Source organism: Mauremys reevesii, linkage group 2 (genome assembly GCF_016161935.1).
Source record: "Mauremys reevesii isolate NIE-2019 linkage group 2, ASM1616193v1, whole genome shotgun sequence".
Lineage (NCBI taxonomy): Eukaryota > Metazoa > Chordata > Testudines > Geoemydidae > Mauremys > Mauremys reevesii.
The window spans coordinates 46,169,744-46,191,309 of NC_052624.1; the positions used below are offsets into that span (position 1 = coordinate 46,169,744).

General features: G+C 39.1%; 1 protein-coding gene across 2 annotated transcripts in view; it reads left to right on the plus strand.

The window, feature by feature from the left end:
* Positions 1 to 21,566, plus strand: part of VPS50 (VPS50 subunit of EARP/GARPII complex) — a 165,142-nt gene that overhangs the window by 116,510 nt on the left and 27,066 nt on the right. Inside the window, exons 21-23 of one of the 2 annotated variants that reach the window (XM_039524419.1) lie at positions 5,672 to 5,793; positions 6,697 to 6,753; positions 9,902 to 9,982. In XM_039524419.1, coding sequence (XP_039380353.1) covers positions 5,672 to 5,793; positions 6,697 to 6,753; positions 9,902 to 9,982 — 260 coding nt within the window. The remainder of the gene's footprint in view (positions 1 to 5,671; positions 5,794 to 6,696; positions 6,754 to 9,901; positions 9,983 to 21,566) is intronic. The other variant, XM_039524420.1, reaches the window with a different exon arrangement.

Genomic DNA, 21,566 nt, shown 5'->3' on the forward strand with positions numbered 1-21,566 from the left:
CTCCCAGGAGTCCAGAACACTCTGGCAGATCACCTCAGCAGATCCTTCCTGTCTCATGAGTGGTCAATTCATCCGGACGTCATCCATTCTGTTTTCCGGAAGTGGGGGTTTCCCCACATAGACCTCTTTACCTCCCGAGAGAACAGGAAATACCAGGTGTTCTGCTCCTTCCAGGGATGCTCCCCGGGCTCCCTCTCAGACGCATTCCTGATCCCGTGGAAGAGGCACCTACTCTATGCCTTCCCACCGTTTCCGCTCGTCCACAGAGTCCTACTCAAGCTCCGCAGGGACAGCACCCACCTGATCCTGATTGCTCCAGCGTGGCCGAGGCAGCACTGGTACACCATGCTGTTCGACCTCAGTGACAGACCCGATTCCCCTGCCACTCTGGCCGGATCTCATAACACAGGACTTCGGCAGGCTTCACCATCCGGACCTGCAGTCTCTTCATCTCACAGCATGGTTGCTGCGTGGTTGAGCCAGTCTGAGTTGCGTTGCTCTGCCTCGGTCCAACAGGTGCTCTTGGGCAGTAGGAAGCCTTCCACTAGGATGACACATCTGGCCAAGTGGAAGCGTTTCTCCTGCTGGTGCGCTCAGTGTAACTCAGTCCCCAGGCAGATGTCCGTTCCTACTGTCCTGGACTACCTATGGTCCCTGAAAGAACAGGGTCTAGCGGTCTCTTCCATAAAGGTGCATCTGGCAGCCATATCCGCCTTCCACCCAGGGGAAAATGGCCGATCAATCTTCTCTCACCCCATAGTTTCAAGGTTCCTCAAAGGATTGGAACGTTTGTACCTTCAAGTCAGATGCCCGACCCCTACCTGGGATCTCAACCTGGTGCTAGCCAAGCTTATGGGTGCTCCTTTCGAACCTACTCGCTGCTGTACCTTTCCTGGAAGACAGCCTTCCTCGTCGCTATTACTTCAGCAAGACGAGTATCTGAGCTTCGGGCCTTGACAGCGGACCCCCCGTATACGGTTTCCATAAGGACAAGATACAGCTGCGACCACACCCCTCCTTCCTCCCTAAGGTGGTGTCCGCCTTTCATGTCAATCAAGACATCTTCCTCGCAGTCTTTTTCCCAAAGCCGCACCTATCGCGTCGGGAACAACAGCTGCACACCCTAGACGTTCACAGGGCTCTTGCCTTTTATATCGAGAGAACAAAACCCTTCCAAAGGTCACCTCAGCTCTTTGTAGCTGTGGCAGACCGGATGAAAGGCCTACCGGTCTCATCCCAACGAATTTCATCTTGAGTAACATCCTGCATCCGTACATGCTATGATTTGGCTCACGCTCTGGCTAGCCACCTCACTGCCCATTCTACTCGGGCTCAAACTTCATCTGCCGCCTTACTGGCCCATGTTCCCATCCAGGAAATATGTCAAGCAGCTACCTGGTCATCGATTCACACCTTTGCCTCACATTACGCATTGGTTCAACAGTCCAGAGATGATGCAGGATTTGGCTCAGCAGTTTTGCATTCTGCAACATCTCACTCCGACCCCACCACCTAGGTAAGGCTTGGAAATCACCTAATTGGAATCGATATGAGCAAGCACTGGAAGAAGAAAAGACGGTTACTCACCTTTGTAACTGTTGTTCTTGGAGATGTGTTGCTCATATCCATTCCAAACCCACCCTCCTTCCTCTCTGTCGGAGTAGCTGGCAAGAAGGAACTGAAGGGCCGTTGAGTCGGCAGGGGTATATATCCGGCGCCATAATGGTGCCACTCCAGGGGGCGACCCAGCCAACCCACCGAGTGTTGCTAGGGTAAAAATCTTCCGACGAACATGCACACAGTGCGTGCACACCTAATTGGAATGGATATGAGCAACACATCTCGAAGAACAACAGTTACAAAGATGAGTAACTGTCGTTTCACTTTAGTGCATGTAGGTAATGGTATTTCTATAGAAAAGATTTGCAAACTTGGCATCATTTTAGGGAAAGGAACGAGAAGGAAATGTTCTTGGAACATTTTGTAGTGTCAAGATGGCTGAGTGGTGATGTGATAAAGAAATGTTCTTGGCATCTAAAGATTTTAGAGGGACAAGACTTAGGGGGAAAGTGCAATGTATAGTCCATAGTCTCCTAGTTAGTCCTATACTTTTGCTGCCTTGTATATTTGTGCCAAGTATAGTGAAATTTTGACAATTAAACCTTTCCAGAAAAGACGCATCTTTATATCATGTGCAGGCTACATATTTGTTTTGAAACATGTTTTAGCACAATGGATGAGTGGAGAAATTCAGCCTTTAGAAATACAGAGTATTCAGACTTCACTTCAGATGACCTATGAGGACGATCCATTGCTTTGATTAGGTGTCATCCCTTTGCATGTGGGCATAAGAAGTATAAAACACACATGGAAACTTATTTAAATTTCTAGGTCATACAATGTTTTGTGGTTTGCTGTTTTCATTGATTCAGATATAATTAAACTACTTGTCATTCTAGGCCAAAAAAGTCAGTGTTAAATGAAAGTAATCAAATATTAAATAACTGAGTTCTAAATAATAAATATTAGGACATGTTCAGCATTTTCAAAGAAAGTGTATTCATGCTGGACAAAAGCTCATAAATGTCTGATTCACAAATGTGCCTCAGTTTCTTTATATTTATATACTAGTTTATTCCGATTACTACATTGCTCCAATTTCTTGCCAGTAGACTAATAAACTAGAGTAACACAGTAGTGAACAGGTCCAAGCGGCATAATAGTCAGCAATAGAAATTGAGCTGTTTAGATTAAAAGATATAATACAGTGATAGTTCTCTAAAATACCTATCAGATATGTTTGGCTCTCACTGAATTGGACTAATAATTATGTTATCAGAAAAAATAAGCTAGTTATTGTGGCTCTACTGGTTTATTTTTCTCTCCACGAAGCAATCCTCTCTTTATCACACAATACATTGCTTGATGTTTTTTCTGTATTACATTGTTAACTTTCTTGGTCTACCCTGCACACTTCTTCCAGTGGTGTGCAGAGTACATACTTGGCTAGCCCCCCAGCCTGGGTATAAATAGCAATGTAGACAGTGAGACATTGCTTAGGTGAGTAAAGACTTACCTGATGCCTATGGGTATGCACCCAGGTATAAACCTTACATGGCTCCCCCATCACAGTGTAGTGTCCTGCTGCCTCCCCGCGCCTGTCGCTGACACATGTGGCTTGCACGCAGCTTGCTTTCAACTGTGGCTTGTAGCTAGACATACCATATCCACCACAGATACTTGTGTGCAGTGTAGACGTAGCCTGTGTAATGCTGCTAACTTTAAGAAAATTATATCAACAACTCCGTAATGTAAACATTTGTAGCCTAAGTATTTTCTAACATGCCACTATTTTAACAGATGTATATAGTTTTAATATATTATACTGAAATCTGACTTTCTTTGTCATTTAGTATAGAGAAGCTTTTCTGTTACAGTAATCAGTGTGTGCTTTCTGGACTCATCCTTTATACTAGACACACTCTAATGAGAACATCAGCAAAAACTCTCCTTCACCTTCAGCTAACCAGCATCCTTCCTCCCCTGCTGTCAGACATGAACATGGCCACAGTGATCCACACATCTGTGAGCACCATAGTCTTTTGTTGTGAGCACACAGTATTTCGGAGTGAATCCACAGATAACAAGAGATCTCCCACTTGTGAAAAGGCTGTCTTCTAATAAATGCACGTCAACAGGAGCTCATTGCTCCCTACATGGTTCAATGCACTGGCTTCCCACTGAACATCAAATCAAGTTTAAAGTCCTCAGACACTATTGAGTTCTTGGCAGGGCACAAGGAAAAAAAGGCCTATGATTTTGTCCTTCACAGATTAAGGGAGAGAAAAATAAGAATAGAAAGTTAGTAAGCTCTCTCCTGAGTAGAGGAATTGCATAGTTCTTCAACTTTCTCTAACAGAGAACACTGATTTACATAATTTTGTAAAGATATCATCACAAAGGGTGTGACATGGATAGAACAGTTTCGCAACATCTAGGAATAAAAAATAGGTTTGAGTAGCATGTAAGCCATTTGAAGCAAGGCTTCCATATATTAACTCTTCCTTTATGTCACAGTTACAGATAATAGGTATGATTCTGTGCTAGCACAAAACTCCCAGTCCAAGAGAAGCAGAGGGGCTAGGATGGCTTTAAGCCATTTTTGAGCTTTTCTGATCTTGGGCTGCTCCAGAGACTGGAGAGGCTCCTGGCACAACTTGGAACGCATTGAGATTGCCCTATGCGCAGCAGTGCAGTGCAGTCCAGAATCTCCACAGTGCTGCAGCATTGCCCCTGATATGCCCCTCACACCTTCTGGCACACATGTTATGCTCGGGCTTACAAGGGGATCCTTGGAATGCAGTCCAGGAAGGCCTTATAGTTGTTTCCCATAATGCCTGTGCCAGTGGTACCCTCCCTTGGCAGGAGATTTTAGTCTCTTTGCACTGCTCTGTCACATAATGACTACAAGAACAGTGGCTGATATGCTGCATACTACTGTGTTAATTTTTGGCATATAACCCATGTTACCATAGTTTTATAATTTGAAAAGTCTCCTTCCAGTAAAAATGTTCCATTTTTAGCAGTATATTAAGCATCATTGCCAACACTGGAACATTTTCTAGCAATAATTCTGAAAATAAATCTGAGATTCTGGAGTTAGCTTAGAGGTCTGTAGGTATTCTGGTGACTTGTAGAGTATTTTTAATATAAATATCCTGATGAAGGGATCTGGGTCCAGGATTTGGTTAAACATCCAGAAGTAAAGGGGGGTGTGTGATCATTTGAATCCATGAAGATACTTCTACAAGGTCCCAGAGCCCTTCGTTCTCCCCTAACACCTGCTTACTTTAGTCCTTACAAGCTTTCCCTACCTGCAATAGTTATCTAGTTGGGGAAGAAACTTAGTGGCTTGCTATTAACTGTGGTGTGGTTAGTGGGAGCACGGCAGGCCTGGTGTCTTCAAGGGACATCTTTTTATGGTCTATCATCAGACATTTCTCACCGCTGTCTCCATTTTCTTTCCCCCATTTCTCTACTCCCCTCCCCTCCAAATTAAGAGTTTTAGTTCTCTTCCTCATCCTTAGACTCTCTGTCCCCTGAATATAATGGTATCCTTCCCCCAAGTCCTGGGGGGCAGGGATAGGCTATCTGTTGATGTAGCACATGTTCTGGGGTTGAGCTCAGATTGCTCTGCTGCCATGTCTTGGGGCGTGGACTGATGTGAGAGATAGAGAAGGGCAGAATGAGTGTTGATTTTTGTTTTATGTATTCTATGCATTGGTCGATATGATTTCTGTAGCATTTTTAAAAAAATGTATATCTCATACTTGGAGACTGTGACTTGGAGTGATTTTCAGAAATTAAAAAATAAGTTTGCCTGATATTGTTTGGTCAAATGTATATAATGTAAACTGCTAGCATACTGTGCAAAAAACCTGAAACTCCTAGACGTCTAGTTTTCAGAAAATTCCGTGGCAGTTTATATCAGTTGTCATATCTAGCCTTTTTTTAAACTTCCGTATCCCTGAAATCTCACTAGATTGATGTCTAAAATTCAAGGTTAAATAATATGTAGATTTGCAAAAGCTAATTTTGAATTAACCAAGCATTCTAGTGTCTGCATAACACTTCTGTTAGGAAAACTGAACTTTTGCATTTTATCTTCAAGGGAAATACATGCAGATGATGAACATTCTGAAACCAATTGCATTTGATGTGATTCACTTCATGTCCCAGCTGTTTGATTACTATCTGTATGCAGTGTATACGTTTTTTGGCCGAAATGACACGGTAGGTAGAAATTATTATTCCTTTCAGAGCACGTTAGTGTATGTGGTAAAAGACTTCTGCATCAAGAAGACAGCTGAGTGTATGATTTCACAGAAGAGGCAGCGGCAATAGACTGGGGTTGGATGCATGAATGAGAACAGGCCAGTAAGAACAACTAGAAAGAGAAATGGCCTTAAAACTATTATCATCACAAGGAGTGTTGATCATTTTATATTTCTCTGTTGGAGGAGGAGAGGGAGGATGCTGGGTGCACAAGAAGGCTGAGACTGTTCTAGATAGAGAAGTTTGCACAGAAAAAGGCACGTGGTCATGAATGGCAAAAGGAAACAACTTGAACATTAAAGATTAAAGGGGAGTGGGAACAACATGGTATGCATGGAGTGGGTGCGGGGGGAGAGGCAAGCTGTGAAAATGACTAACTCAGAGCTATATGTTGGTTTTCAGATCTTGTGCTCCTCTATCTAACGTAGTCTAATAATGAAATCCATTTCTGTTCACATTTGATATATAATTTAAGAGTCTTTTAGTTTAAGAAGCAAATACACATCCACAATGTCTGTAAATAACTACATCAACTCTTCGCAGATTGTCATAGAACAGCATATATGAAACTTGTATTTTTTTAAAAATGAAAACAATAATTCCATGAACAATAACGGCTCAAAATCATTATATGCTGGCAAATAGTTGATGGAGTCACAAATTCCCAACAGCTTGTTCTAAATAGTTTTGAGCTGTTCTCTTTGGTAGGAGAAGTATATTTGGGATTTGTTTATGTATGGAGGATGGGTGGTAAATATTTTTTTAAAGTTAATTGATTTTCTTTGGCTTAATCAACTGTTTTGATATTCTTTTATTGTGTTACATGTACTTTTTTTGCACTTCCTGTTTTGTGTTTTAAAGCCTGTACAGAGTTCTTCACTTTCCACATCTAGCAGGGAACAGTACAATGCTAGGCAGGTAAACATTATAACAGATGGGTAACATTTTGTTGTTACGGTAATGTGCCTAATTGTTGTTTGATAAACTGTTTTTCCTTGGAAACATACTGCTTACAAAGGGCCTATAAATTTAAAAAACGCTTTTGTAATGCTGCCATAATGTCCTAACCCTCATGTAGTTTTTTTTACAATTCTTTAAGGAGTAGAGATGGGTAGTGGTATGTGATTTAGACTAGTGACAGTCATTCTTGTTAAAATACATGCCAGTGTGGTTTTTATTAGAAGTATGCTGATATGACCTCTTCGAGTGGCCTAAATTCATTGTGAATCTTGTGTCTATACTTCATGTTTCAGTTAGAGCACATATCTGAATGACTAGGAAGGCAAAGTGCACATGCAGTAAATTTAGTCAGAGAAACTGGTGTTTAAACTCTCAACAGTGAGCTGACTCTAGCTACATTATCTCCAGTCATTTGTGATTTTCATAACACAGTTTTTCTTTGATTATTAAATATATATATTATGGGAAAGTCCTCTTATGTGCTGAGCATCTTGCAGAATACCATTTCAAATACCATTTTTCACACTTTTCTCTTTCTTTCCATGCACATTAAATCTGTTTTTCCTTACCTTTGTGTAAAATCATGGCAGAACCTGATGCACTAGAACCTCAGTAATGACTTGTGAATTAATGAATTTTACTGAGTAACGATTAAGTGAACACACACAGGCATACATCCCAAAATAAACTGCTAATGCATTTTGCTAGTTATAGATTAGTTTTAATTGATAGTAATGTAGATAGTATAACAGCAGTAAACTATAGCAGTAAATGTAGTGTGTATTTTGTAAAATTTATGTGCCTGGGTCTTACTCAAGCCTGTTGACTTCAGTGAGTGACTTCAGCATTTGTTCTAGTGAAAACTTAGTCAGAGCCTTAGTAAACATCTGCTGTTAAATTATTACTGAGGGTTGGGGAGAAACCAATCATTTTTGTGCTGACAAATAGGCTTAGGGAAGTGCTGATTAGCAAAGTTTGACTTTAATTCCCTTGTTACTCTGCTTTTTTCCATCGCTTGTGAATTACTATATCCACTTTCTGGCATACATGGTTTGTAAAAATTCCCATGAAGCCGCAGGCCATGTGCAAAACAATTGAATACTGATATAATATGCTCTACTTGATGAATTCACCATGGTCCTATCCTTGATGACTGCTCATCTCATGTTCCCTATAGAAGTACATATATACACTCTACAGATCTCTGGATATTTTTTTCCCTTTGATTTACAACTGGTCAGCCCTTGCATAGACATCCAATAGTCTTTTGAAGAGAAAAAAGGCAGAGATTTTAATACATCGTAAAATTTTTGTTTATAGAGATTTATTTAAAGTTGCACCCATCTTTCTTTGTCTGAATTTGTTGATGTACCTACTATTTCAACTGATAAGTTATCAGTCTTTTCAAAAACATCCAAAATCAATAAGTTCTTAATTTGTCAAGAAGCTTACGGTATAATTTGGAAGAAAAGAGATAAGCAAAATACTAAGTATGTACTAGGGAAATTCTGCTGCTGGACAAAGTTTTTAAAAGTGAACAAAGGAAAACATGTTTGCCTCCTTTTCTTTGTGGTAGCAGAATTTTATTTTTTTTAAAGAAAAAACAAACTGTTTTCTCTTTCTGCTTGCTTGTTTTTTACTTTAAATATGTGAATAATGTCAAGTCTTGACTGCTCTGTTCTTGTTTGGGGACCCTGGAACTGGAACCAGAGTTTTCTCAGTCCTCTCTTAGAGGAGAACTGTGGCGATTCTCTCAAAGAAGTCTTATCTCTCAATTGGCAGTTAAGGAGATGTTTAACAAAAACAAAGGAAGAATATTAGTCTTCGATTTATCTTATTTCTCATGTTCTTCCATCTTCCAGCAACATCAAGAAAGCTAAGATTTGATATTTCTAAAGTAAAAATCAAGCAGAAAAATATTGTATTTATTTTTTAAATGGAGGCTGCCGCTATTCACCACGAAGAAGCAATAAAGGATGAGAACACCCTTACTATATAGTTCTCATTTAAAATTCAGTGTAGGTGGTAAATGAGTAAAATTTGTGTTAAAAATTATTTTGATTTTTGGAAACCACTTGAACATTGCTGATCATTTCTCACCCAGATGCAGTCTGGGAAAAGTTTTATAGTACTGAATCCAACACAGTGGACAGCAGTGTCTAAACATTGTTCAGAATTTTTTTTTCTGGTGTGAAACACATACCAGTACCATATCTTGGTACTTCTAGATCATGTGGACCCTGGATATAAATGTATGTTTTGTAGTTTTTCCATCTCCATTGTAGTTTCATCTGATTGAACTGTTCTGTTTGGTAATGTGTTTCTTCTGGAGTGAAAATTAGAAAATAAGTAGCTGTTAATCTAAACATGTTGGGCCAGATCCTCAGCTGGAGCAAATATTGTAGTTACATTCAAGTTAGTGAAACTATACTGACTTAAACCAACAGAGGATCTGATCCATAGAACTTTGGGCCCTGTTCAGAGCATGAAGATGACACATTTTCTAGCTTGATCATAATAAATGTTCAGTAATAAAAATGACTTTCATAAAGATTGATGGGAAATAATTATACAGCTCAAAGTTGATATTAAACAAATGATTATGGAAGATAGTGTAGTTTGTGAAAAGTTAATAAACATGATCATTCTACATTGTGACATATTAATTTCTCAGCCAGCTTAGTATGATGTGCCATTGTATGAAGTCTCTCTCTTGCTGGTCTGTAGGAACAAAAAGTAATTGTTTTCTGTGCCTGCAGAGTCATTTTATAGCATATAGTCATTTTAAAACAATCCAAGAGAATATTCTGGCAAGTATCCCCCTGACAAAGTGGATAATGATCATTTGTCAGTATGAATTTTATATGGTCATCTTTGTGAACTGAGCACAGTTCATTCTTTACATCAGTGTAACGTTGGGTGCAGTGATCTTTTGCATGTTTCTTCTTTTCATTTTGGTTTTGTTGCAATTATATGCTGAAACTATATGCAAGTATATTGTATCGAACAAACTGAACTTTTTTTTGGTTATGTTAGTCACCAAACTAAAACACAAAATTTGTCCTTTCCTATGTTTTTTAGAATTTTTTTTTCTTTTTTTTTCCAGTTTGAATCAACAGGACTGGGTCTTAGTAGTAGCAGGCTACGCACTACACTAAACAGGATACAGGAGAGCCTGATTGATCTGGTAAGAAACTGGAATTTGTTAATGTTGAAATAAAGAAGGCATATTGTAAAAAGTATGGCAATTAGTATATAATATGGTTCATTAATTTTACCTTTTCCCCACACTGTTTATGATGAGAATATAGTAATAGATTTCCTGCAGTTGTAGGTGGTTCAAAATCACTTTGCATATATCTACAAAACTAGTATGAAACTTCCAGATTCTTCCCTAATTTAATTATGCTTCAGTAATATCTTTCAATATTTGTTACCATTAATACTTGTGTTTTAAAGCTCAAGTTCTTCTTGTTTAAGTCTAATGAAATTGGAGAAACAACGAGGAGTCCTTGTGGCACCTTAAAGACTAACAAATTTATTTGGGCATAAGCTTTCGTGGGCTAGAACCCACTTCATCAGATGCATGGAGTGGAAAGCAGGTATAAATACACAGCACATGAAAAGATGGGAGTTGTCATACCAAGTGGAAGGTCAGTCTAACGAGACAATTCAATTAACAGTAGGATACCAAGGGAATGAAAAGTCACTTTTGTAGTGGTAATAAGAGTAGGCTATTTCAAACAGTTGACACTTCATGCATCTGCTGAAGTGGGTTCTAGCCCATGAAAGCTTATTCCCAAATACATTTGTTAGTCTCTAAGGTGCCACAAGGACTCCTCGTTGTTTTTGCTGATACAGACTAACACGGCTACCACTCTGAAACCTGAAATTGGAGAATGGAGGCTATGATGTTTTTAAACTGATACCCAGCATCCTACTTACAAAGTTCATGCTAAAAGTCTTGTAGAAGAATTGCAAGATCATGGTTTGTTGTAGAATTTAACCTACTACAAAAGGAGACTGAGAGATGGTAATGACATGGTAAGTACTTTATTAAATCACTCAAATGGTAATTCATCCTGTCTAAATTTTAGACTTTAAACTGATTGTTTGCTTTAATCCCCATCACCATTTCTAATGCACTTACTGTTCTAAGAGGCCTTTACATAAATTAATGGCAAGCTTTCTAAATTTTCACATTTAAATCCCTGAGAAATATGTATATCTGTGATAGCAGTTTAACATATTTTTTTCAGTGGTATAACTTTTAAATGACAGCTTAGTCTTGAGGGGGAAAAAAGGATGATATATAATTCATTTCTCACAACTTACATACAGTCACTTTTCCTGTGGTACATGTTACAACATAGACACCATGAATCATTTTAACAGTTGTTTTTCATGAAAAAGGGTAAATAAATACCATATTTGCATTAGACTGGCAGTAGCTCACACTTTGCTACTCCCTCAGAGTACTACAAATATGAGAACTTTTGCCTTTAGGTAGGTGATTAAATGTTAGTGTTGTGCAATGCAACTGGAGAGCAAAAAATCATATAGAAGTGTAGCAAAGGAGTGAAGAATCATGCTTTTAGTATTTCTTTCCTTCTGCTTACTTTGAAATGTAAACACTTGAGGCATGACACGGAAATAATTTCCTACAACCTCGGTCTTAAATGGTTTGTATGGTAACATACCCAAAAATTCAGTTTTACTATTTTGTAAAGCCACAGTTTTCCAGAGAGACACATGACCTCACTGCATATTTAGCAGTGTGGTCCATTGTCTGGCTAATTGGAAAAGGTGTGTGCCCCTTTAAGAGCTAGAGACCCAGGCAGTGACTTTCTGTGGCAGTGCCAGACCAGGTAAGTGTGAGGATGCTGATCTATCCCCCTGCAGGTGACTGGAAGAGAGTGGGAACTACATAGGTCCATGCCAGTGCAGGGAAAGCCTTTTTTTTTTTTTAACCTGGGCCAAGCAGAGCAGCTGTCACCCTCCCACCCATGGAAGCAGTGAAATACTGGGTTTGGTCAGGATCCGCTGTAGGCACTGCGCCAGTTGCTTCTTTCTTCGGGTGTTGAGAAGGAATTTTTCCCTCACTGCCAGATAGGCCGAGGTTAAGTGGGGTGGGTCACCTTTCCTGGAGCAGGTTCAGGGGGTTTTGTTGGGCAAACATGAAACGGGAGTTAAGCTGTGATGTCCCAACTCATTGTGTAAACATGGAACAGATGCCCAGTGCAGGTACTCCATAGGAAGGGATACAGTGATTAGATAAAGTGGATTGGTAAAGGATTTAAAGGAGGTATTATTTAAGAGTGGAAGGGGGCTGTATTTGGGGGCTTCTGTGACTGGTTCAGCAGAGAGCCATCCCATCCCTTCTTTAACACCCCTCTCATTCAAGGGGGGAGGATGGTGAGGTCCTGCAGGTTCTCTGGGGACCAGAATGGATAAGAGGGAAGGCTGACAGAAGTATATATTGAAATGATTATGGAATTACCTGCACAGCTTCCTGTGAAGGCTGGGCTCTTTTGTCTGGATGTCAGGAGCCTTGAGCTATTTAGACAGGTCTAAGCCTTTTGGAAAGTCATATAGGCTGAATATGGCCTTTGTTTCCCCCCTTGGACTTCCCCAATCTTTGCTCCAAGGCTCAAGTAAGGCCTGTTTACTAACTACTTATGACCAGGCTGAGGAGTGAACATCTGGAAGATTTAGGGCCCCTTCCCTAAAGTAAGAGTTGCCTCAATAGCTTTCCTCTGGACCACATCAGCTTCTGAAATTCATAAGCTGCCTGTTTGGAGTTCAGTTAACACTTTCATGAAGCATTACCTCCTTGACTGGCAGTCTAGGTCAGATGCTTGTGCAGAGTAATAGTACTTCAGTCTTTATTCAGTTGTGTCCTCCTGCAGCGGTGTACTACTTGCAAATCTTCTTCAATGGGGATCTGCAGTGGTAATTTCATGACGGAGGCAGGAAGGTTACCTACAAATAATTGGAGTTCTCCATGTGCATGTGTGGATTCATGCTCAGCCTCCCTACTTTCCCATTTCTTCAGGCATTCTAAGCTACCAGGTGCGTCCCTCGAGTGGCGTTTGAGGGAACCCTATACTTATTATGAGCTACTCCAAATATATTGAATGAAGAGCCATGGACCTGTGATTGAGATGTGAACTATCTGCCCACTTAAAAAAAGTCACAGTTATGGAAAAAAACCCTGATAAGAGTCTGTCTCAGCCTCACAGAATCATTACGTCAACTTCTAATGAGTCCAAATGGAAGTATGAAGGGTCTTAACCAAATCCATGAGGAAGTTCATCACCTGAAACAAGATCCTAACAGCTAAAGCTAAAACTAGAATTGGATGCTGGAACTATGTATCTCACTGGGAAACTGAATGAAGTAATTTGAGAAATGACTCAGTTCAATATTAGCATTCTTGAAGTGAGCTAAATGATATGGACAATTCTATTCATATAATATCAGAGTTCTCTATTCAGGAAGGCAAGATGATACTCCATATAGAGGGAGTTGGAGTACTCCTCAGCAAAAAGGCAACACAAGATCTACAGGAATGGAAACCAGTTGACTCACAAATTATGCTAATATAACTATTATCTAGTGTTATGAACCTACCAATGGCCGTGATGAACAAGTAAAGGATGCGTTCTCCTGCAAGTTACAAGATGTACTTGTGATGCTGGTAAACCATGTGCCAGCTGTTGCCAAGTCTTTAGGTGTCTGCTTAGCACTGACAGATTCATTGGTGGAAACCAGACCAGTTCACCTGTATGTTAATATTATTCAAGATGTGTTTAGTGTTTAGACTCTATAAAATGCTTGTAAGTTGCCGCATGCATTAATCTTACTTGCAATGTCTATATCCCATGCTATAAGGTAATATGTAGGTTTTGCTTAATAATTGTAAAAATGCCCGATCTGAACTTGTGAACCTAAACAGCAAGAGTGGTAATCAAAAAGGACTATCAAAACTGAATGGGCTACTGTAGGACAAAAACTCAGTTGATTGCCCTATCCGCCTATGAAGAACTTGTATTCAGGAACTCTTGTCCCCTCAGTTTGAACTCTGGGGGAAGAGCATGTAAAGATGCTCACAAGGAGAAATAGTTCTCTTTGCTTTTTGGACTTTTGCAAGGGCTGGAGCTGAGAAACAAAAACAGATCCCCAGGGTCAACCTGGATTTTCCCTAAAAGACATTTAGGGGACAGATTACTACATCTGTCAGCGTTTGGAACCATACACTGTAACACATTTGTGCTTATATGTTGCCTGTTTTAACCCGTAAAAGACTCCCATTTCTTTTTCCTAATTAATAAATCCTTAGTTTACTATAAGATTGGCAACCAGTGATGTCTTTGGTGTGAGATTTAAGGTGCAGATTTACCTCGGGTAAGTGACTGGTCTCTTGGGACTGAAAGCAACCTGAATATTTTGTGATTTTGTTTTTGGTGTAAGTGACCATTTATCACTAAGTCTAGTTTGCCTGGGTGCCCAAGGGGACTGTCTGTAACTCCACGGTAAGAGTGTTACAGTGATCCGGGGGTTCACATTTGTTACTGGGTTGATGAAATGTAATTATAGAACATACTATCAGTTTGGGATGTCTGCCCTGTTTTTAGACAGTGTGTCCTAAAGTTGGCAGTCACTGTCCTAAACCACTGCACACAGCATGACAGTACTAAATCAGGTGCATGCTTATGATGTCATTCTGTTTATGGATGATGTGAATGCACAAGTTCATAATGACAACCTTGGCTACGAGCATTTCATGGTAAACGCGGAATTGGGGGGTGAGCAGATTTACTAAATTGTGTAGTATGTATAACCTATGCATGCTGGGGGTAAAACACTTTTTTCCCTTCTTGGAAGAAAAAAACTAACATGGCAATCAAATGAAGGAAATTACTGAGACAATTGAGTCACATTTCCACCATCTGCTGATGACAAAGATCAGTGCTGGTTACACAGTTTGCTACAATTGCTGATACAGAAAGTGACCACTATCATGTCAGAACAGTTAGGATAAAGCTTTTTAAAAAAAAAAAAAGCTATAAGAAAAGAGAGATGGTATTTGATGTGAAGAAACTGTCTGACCTCGGAATGAGTGAGGATCTTAAAATCCAGCTCTCAAGTGGATTCCAAGAACTACAAGTAATGACTGATTATATAGAATAACAAAGGGCTCGCTTCAGATAGTCTACTGGGAAGCTGCCAAAAATTCACATGGACCACGAAGATCAAGGACAGAAGAGAGAATACATACAGCCAAGCATGTGGAAGTTTATTCAAGAAAGAAAAGGCTTAAAAATGAGGCAGGCATAGTTCAATAATGCTGCAACGGGGACATGTAGAAAAAAAATAAAGAAGTTGTTTCAGAAAGATCAGAAAGAATGGCTTGACAAAGTGAGAAGATGAAAAAACATCAGTCAGAGGCAATTCCCGGATGTGTAAGCAATTATCATCATGGTTCCAGAGTCACAATGGTATTGTAAAAGCAAAAGATGGAAGATTGTTAGCAATGGAAGCAGAACAGAAGGAACAGTGGTGAGAAGATTTTAATGAAGTACTCAACCAACCAGAGCCAACAATTCCAATTGATAGGTACAAAGAAGGTGAAGAATTAAAGATCTCACTGATAGAAATGTCAGAAGCAGAAATAGAAGAAACAATTAATCAACTAAAAAAACAGCCGAGTACCTGGTCAAGATAAGATCACTGCTGAAATGTTTAAAACGGAAAGAGGTTGTACATGAAATACATACTCTCATATACTTTGTAATATAGTTTGCAAGAAAGAATTCTAACCAGAGACGCGGAAGAAAGCTGTGATCTGTAAATTACCACACAAAAAAAACCCACCCCACTGGTGTGCAACCATTGGTGAGGTATAACACTACTTTCCATACCCAGAAAAGTGTTCTGTAGTGTACTATTGAATGAAATCAAGCTGGTCGTAGAAGAAAAACTGTGTACTGAGCAAGCAGGCTTTAGACCGAAAAGATCATGTATAAATCACATCTTTACCCTCTTTCAATCCAAGATGATTAATCCTGAATTATAGATTTCACCAAACCTATTGATGGTATTTATAGTCGCTGTGAAAGATGTGTTAAAGGCTAGGATGCTGTGTGAAAGCTCAAGATGCTGTGTTAGGACAAAGTGGAGAGACTGGTTTGATACCATTACTGGAGTGCAGCAGTGCTGCATCTGATCAACTCTCCTCTTCTGCGTTGTGATAGATCATGTGATGGTAAAAGCAGCATTAAAGGAAGATACAGGAATTATGTGGACTAGAAGAAAACTTCAAGATCTCGACTTTGCCGATGACTTTTTGTTGGACACAGATGATGCTATGGGAAAAGACCACTACCAATGTCAAATGTGAGGCTGCCAAAGTAGGATTAAGAATCAGCCAAAAGAAAATGAAAGTCATGATCATTTTAAAGAGATGTCAGCAATGATGAGGCATATATGATTGATAGTGAAGAATACACATGGCTAATGAGTTTGTATATCTTGGAAGCACAAAAAGTGCTGATTGCCAACACCATGAGGAGGTGAAAGCAGGAAATGAGGAGGCAAATAGTCTTGAGACTGGCAAATTTTTGGAGAAATAAGAAGATGCACACAAGAGTTAAGACCAAGTTATATAATACTGTTGTTAAATCCACATTGATATATGCTTCTGAAACTTGGCAAATGCTAGAAACTTAACAGTACACTTAATGCATTCCACCTGAGATGCTTGCAAAAGATACTGGTGGGATAAAGTAACCAACGTAGATGTGTTACAAGGGCTGGCCAGCTGATTGTAGAAACAATGATTTGAGAGAGAAAGTTGGAGTGTGAGCATGTGTCGTCCAAATGTTAAAAAACAAACAAACAAACAAAAAACCTATTCCTAGACAACCCCTTGATTGGATATTGCCTGGCCGAAGGCTTGAAAAGAGGAGGACAGCAGATATAAGAGAACATTTGAGAAAGATTTTCATTCTCATGGAAGCAAACTATAAAGGAGCAAGAAATATGACATTAGATGGAGGTAGAAAAGTTGGATTGGCTCATGTATCACAACACACAAGAACATCTAATAAACAAACCACAACTTCTTTGAGGTGTGTTCAATAATTGATGTGGAGAGAAACTTAAGAGCAGTTAGGAAGTAGTCAGTTCCAAATAGATCTTGTAAGACAGTCTATTTAAGGTGTGTATATATATGGCTCCTATTACTGTTGTATCTGAGCATTCAGTCTTTTAATATATTTATTTTCACATCATTCCTGTGAGATGTAAAGTACTGTTACCATTTCTCAGCTGGAGAACTCTTGTGACCGAGCGGGGAATTGAACTTGGAATGTTATATCTTTGGTCCATATATGCCTATTCACTGGTAAATCATATGGCTTTGGAGCAGTTTGTGGGGCCAGCCAGCCAAGTCAGCCAATTTCCATGGTGTAGATCTGCAGAGGCAATTATTTAGACACTCTAGTTACTAGTAAGTAACTTCTCTATGTTGCTTGTTGAAGGAAGGTAGTTTCTTTTTGTTTACTTGGATTTTTCTAGGATATTGAAAATAGCTGCTCCTCTAATCAGTACCCTGAGCATTTACCTCATTTTCTAGATCAAAGTGACAAACTGTTTCATTCCCCAAAAAAAACCTGGGGACACTTTGTTCTAGAAAACAAAATGTTTCATCATGAAATAATGTAAAAGTAATAAAATAGTAAAATAACAAAGTTTCCATTTGAAAGTTTTATCAATGTCAAAATTTCATTTGGAAATTTTTTTCACTGGAAATTGTCAGAATCAATACGATTTTGTGAAAAATTTCAGTGTAGTTGAAACAGCATTTTCTGATTTGAAAACTTAAGCACAGACAGAGATTCTCAAAAGCGCCTCAGGGATTTAGGAGCACAATCCCCAATGATTTCAGGCACTTTTGAAACTCCTCTTATTGTCATACTTTGTTGTCTAATATCAATTTGATAAGATTTATTTCTTGTAATACTTGCTTTGAATGTATCTTTATTTTTTCCTTATTTGTACTGTATAGGGCCCAGGCTCAAGAGATGCTGTGTGAGTCCTGTCAGAGAACTTCACTTGGTATTGAGGGCACTTAGCAATTTAAAGGATTATGCTTACATGCTCTTTTGGTGCTGCATTTTCCCTGTTTGATTTAACTAAAGGAGGTATTTTGAATTGTATTATAAATGTACCCAGTGTAGTTGTAGCCATGTCAGTCCCAGGATATTATAGAGACAAAGTGGGTGAAGTAATAAGACATTATTGATAGTTTTTTGTTTTTCCCCAAAAGAGCTACATCTTTCTAATGGCAGCACTAGAAATATTAGTACAGCATGATCTGAAATGAAAAAGTTATTTTGATATTTAAATGATATAAATAGGTTTGGTAAAACTCCAACACAATCTACAGCTTAGCAACCCTATTTGTACATACTTCACTTGCAGAAGCTAATGTGAAAGAGGTTGCCAGGAGCTCAGATAGTGATTGGGTAATAAATTGTCTTACCTACTTGCCATCTTTGTCTTAAGAAAATATTTGCAGACAGACAGATGCAGTCAATTGAAGTATATGTTTTTAAGTGGCTGAGAGTGCAATTACATTCTGAAGAATAAAATAACTTTACTTTCTCAGTATTTTGGTTGACTGGCTTGGTGTCTGTCTCTGGGATCTTCGGACTCTCTCATATTTAACATGTCCTGCTAAATCTTGGACAGTGTATACAAAGCTTCTGTAGCTCCACCCTAAAAGATAACGTTAGTGCATATCTCTATTATGCAGTGTGGCGGAGAGCAATCATAGTCCTTTACATTTATGAATTACAGGGAGTCCTTGGACTTATGACACACAACGCAATTCTGAGGAACGAATTAAGTCGAAATGGCTTTTTCCATAGGAATCAATGGTATAAGGGGGGGGGATTGGTTTCTGAACCAAGGCTTGATACACTGTTTTCACCACAATAACCCAGTTTTTTGTACTAAATGAATTATAGATTCCTAATGTAGCAACATCAATATATTTATTTGATAAACAGCATGCAAATAAACATATAAAATCACATATGCTTTGACTCTCTTAATGACGTCCATTTTTGTTTCAATAGTAGGTGTTCTGTGTTTCTTAGAAAAAGAAACATCACCTACACTGGTTTTTACGCTTTTCTGCCATTTAAATCTTTTTTTTTAATAGAATTTTTAGAACCGCAAAGAACAGCAACTGAGCATCTTAAGTCAGGCTGGGCAGAGAGGCAGATGGCTGCTCAGAATGCCGGCAACATACTATGCACAATTGGGCTTGCTTTTTACAGAGTTGCTTGTAAATAACTTTATGGTCACGTTATAATGGAAGGGGGTCCCTTGCAGTCCCTTGTCTGATTGACTTCCATGGCCAGGGTAGCTAGTTGCCGGGTAGCCTTGCTGCTTGTTTTTGATTGGCTCCTGGCCCTGGGTTCAGCCAATCAAAGCTTGAACAGTGAAATCAGTGATTGGCTGAGGCTCAGCATGTGATGTGTGCTGTTCTCCCTGCCAGCTTTCATCATAAGGGCGAAATAAGCGTTGTACCGGCGAAACAGGCAGTCAATTGAAAAGCATCGTAAGTAGTGGGTCGAATGTAAGTCCAGTGACTCCCTGTACATGCTTACTTAAGAACACTGGATTTTAATTTATATCTGTTATGAGAAACACTTCATCAGATGCTCAACTTTCCATGCTTCAGATGTGCGTGACACAGGCTCAAATTACCACACATAGTAAAAATGATAGAGGAAGAGGCTTAAGATGTAGCATTCATTTTTTTGTATGTGTTGAAGTTTTCCATAACTTCATTTTCAAGAGTCACTATTTCTGATCTCATTACTTAGAGTAAACCAGTGAAATAAAACTAGGCTTGTTATGGGATCATTATAAAACTGAGTCTAAAATAATTGAAGTCTTATAATGAAGTGCAGTCAAGAAGCATGTATTATAGCATTTGGTACAGGGTTAAATGTGGCACTGTCAAAAGCACCATGTCAAGTTTTTTATTTCAGATGTCAGTTGAATCAAATGTTATAAGGTAATGGTCTCTTGCTGCCTACAATGAGTATGTTAAAAAGTAATCTACTACTGCACCCCTTAGGAAAACATTTAGAATGTTTACCACAGTCTTGTATTTCTGCTGTTGTGACAATTAGCTGCCTTTTGCTGATTATACCATTTTCAGGCACCAAGTAGCAGATCTTCTGGACTGCCAGACTTCCAAACCAAGAACTCTGTATGTTACTGCTAAACCCTGTTCAAGATATAATCATACATCAAACCTTTCACCAGTGTTAAAGGCTTGGAATTGGATTAGTATTCTGTTTTATATTTTAAATTAATTTGTTCCAATTTTTAGTTAGTCACTTTATTTCTCACTAATCTTGCCTTCCTGAGGAGAATGAGGGCACTTAGAACGTGGGAATGCTATACACAACTCAGTACACACAAATAAAACTCTGATGCAAGGAGAATCAGTAATTAGCTTATTATAGTAGAATCTTACTGCAGATTAGTTTGACTTTATAAGTATCCATCAAGACTGTAGGAGTACATGATCAGCAATTTTTCCTGAACCTTGGAACTGAAGAACCATGACAATCAAGATAACACTTGAGTATGCTGATACTTTTTTTCCTACAAATTTCTTTCGGACAAATTATGTATCTTATGTACCTCCTTGTCTTCATATCTAATTAACCTTTGAAAATATGTAGACCAGTGGTGGGCAACCTATGGGAATGGCGAACCATGGCCACCGGGAGCTGCGGGGGGCCGTTCCTCCAGATGGTCAACGTCTGCAAAATGTCTCCCGGCCCGCAATCAGATTGCCTTGATGGGCTGCAGGATGCCCACCACTGGTGTAGATTAATAAAATTAATACATTTAACCCTTTAGAAGTAGCTTTGTATGAATTGCATTTCTTCATATTTGTCAGCAGAAAAGGCTGGTACAGCAGTGGTGCTAAAGGGAGCACTGAAGGAAATGGAAAAAATCCTGAGTTTTAAAGCAATTTAATGGTTTCTCGAAGGCGCTGGCTTGACAAATGTCCACAAAACCAACTTCCCAGTCATTGACTGGGTGAGAACTTCATCCCATCCCATCATCTATTGGTTCCCAAATCCTTAGGTGGAGAAGACTTGGGGAATGAGTGTATAGCTTAGTCTTCATATACATTCAGTCCTCAGGCCATGCAGCCCACAACAAGGGTGTAATTTTGTAGTAGTAGAGATAAGAATATCAGTCCAGGGATGCCATCAAGTCATCTCATGTAAGTACCCAACATCCTGTCAGTTGTGACTTATGGTTACTGATGATCTAGAGAGGAAACTTCCAGTTCCCTACCTCATCCAATACCCAAACAGCTTCTTTATGATCCGCACAGTTTAATCAACCAGTTTAATCAACAGTGGCTTCGTTGTTGCCTAAATATTGTTGTTGATAGTATTGTGCTTGCAAATGACTTTTAAGATTGAGCTGTTTGAGGAAACTATATATAACAAAATACTTATATTTAATTACAGACCTATTCATGTACATCAGATATTTTAAGAATTAATATTGTTTGATCTGTATTTTCTGTAAATCAGAACAGTCCGCAGTACCCATTAGAAAGAAGGATCTAACACATTTGAATACAGTTTGTAGAATGGCAGACTGAAGAGTAATCTTGGGAAATCATTGTTGGATGGAAATGTAATTTTAACACGTTC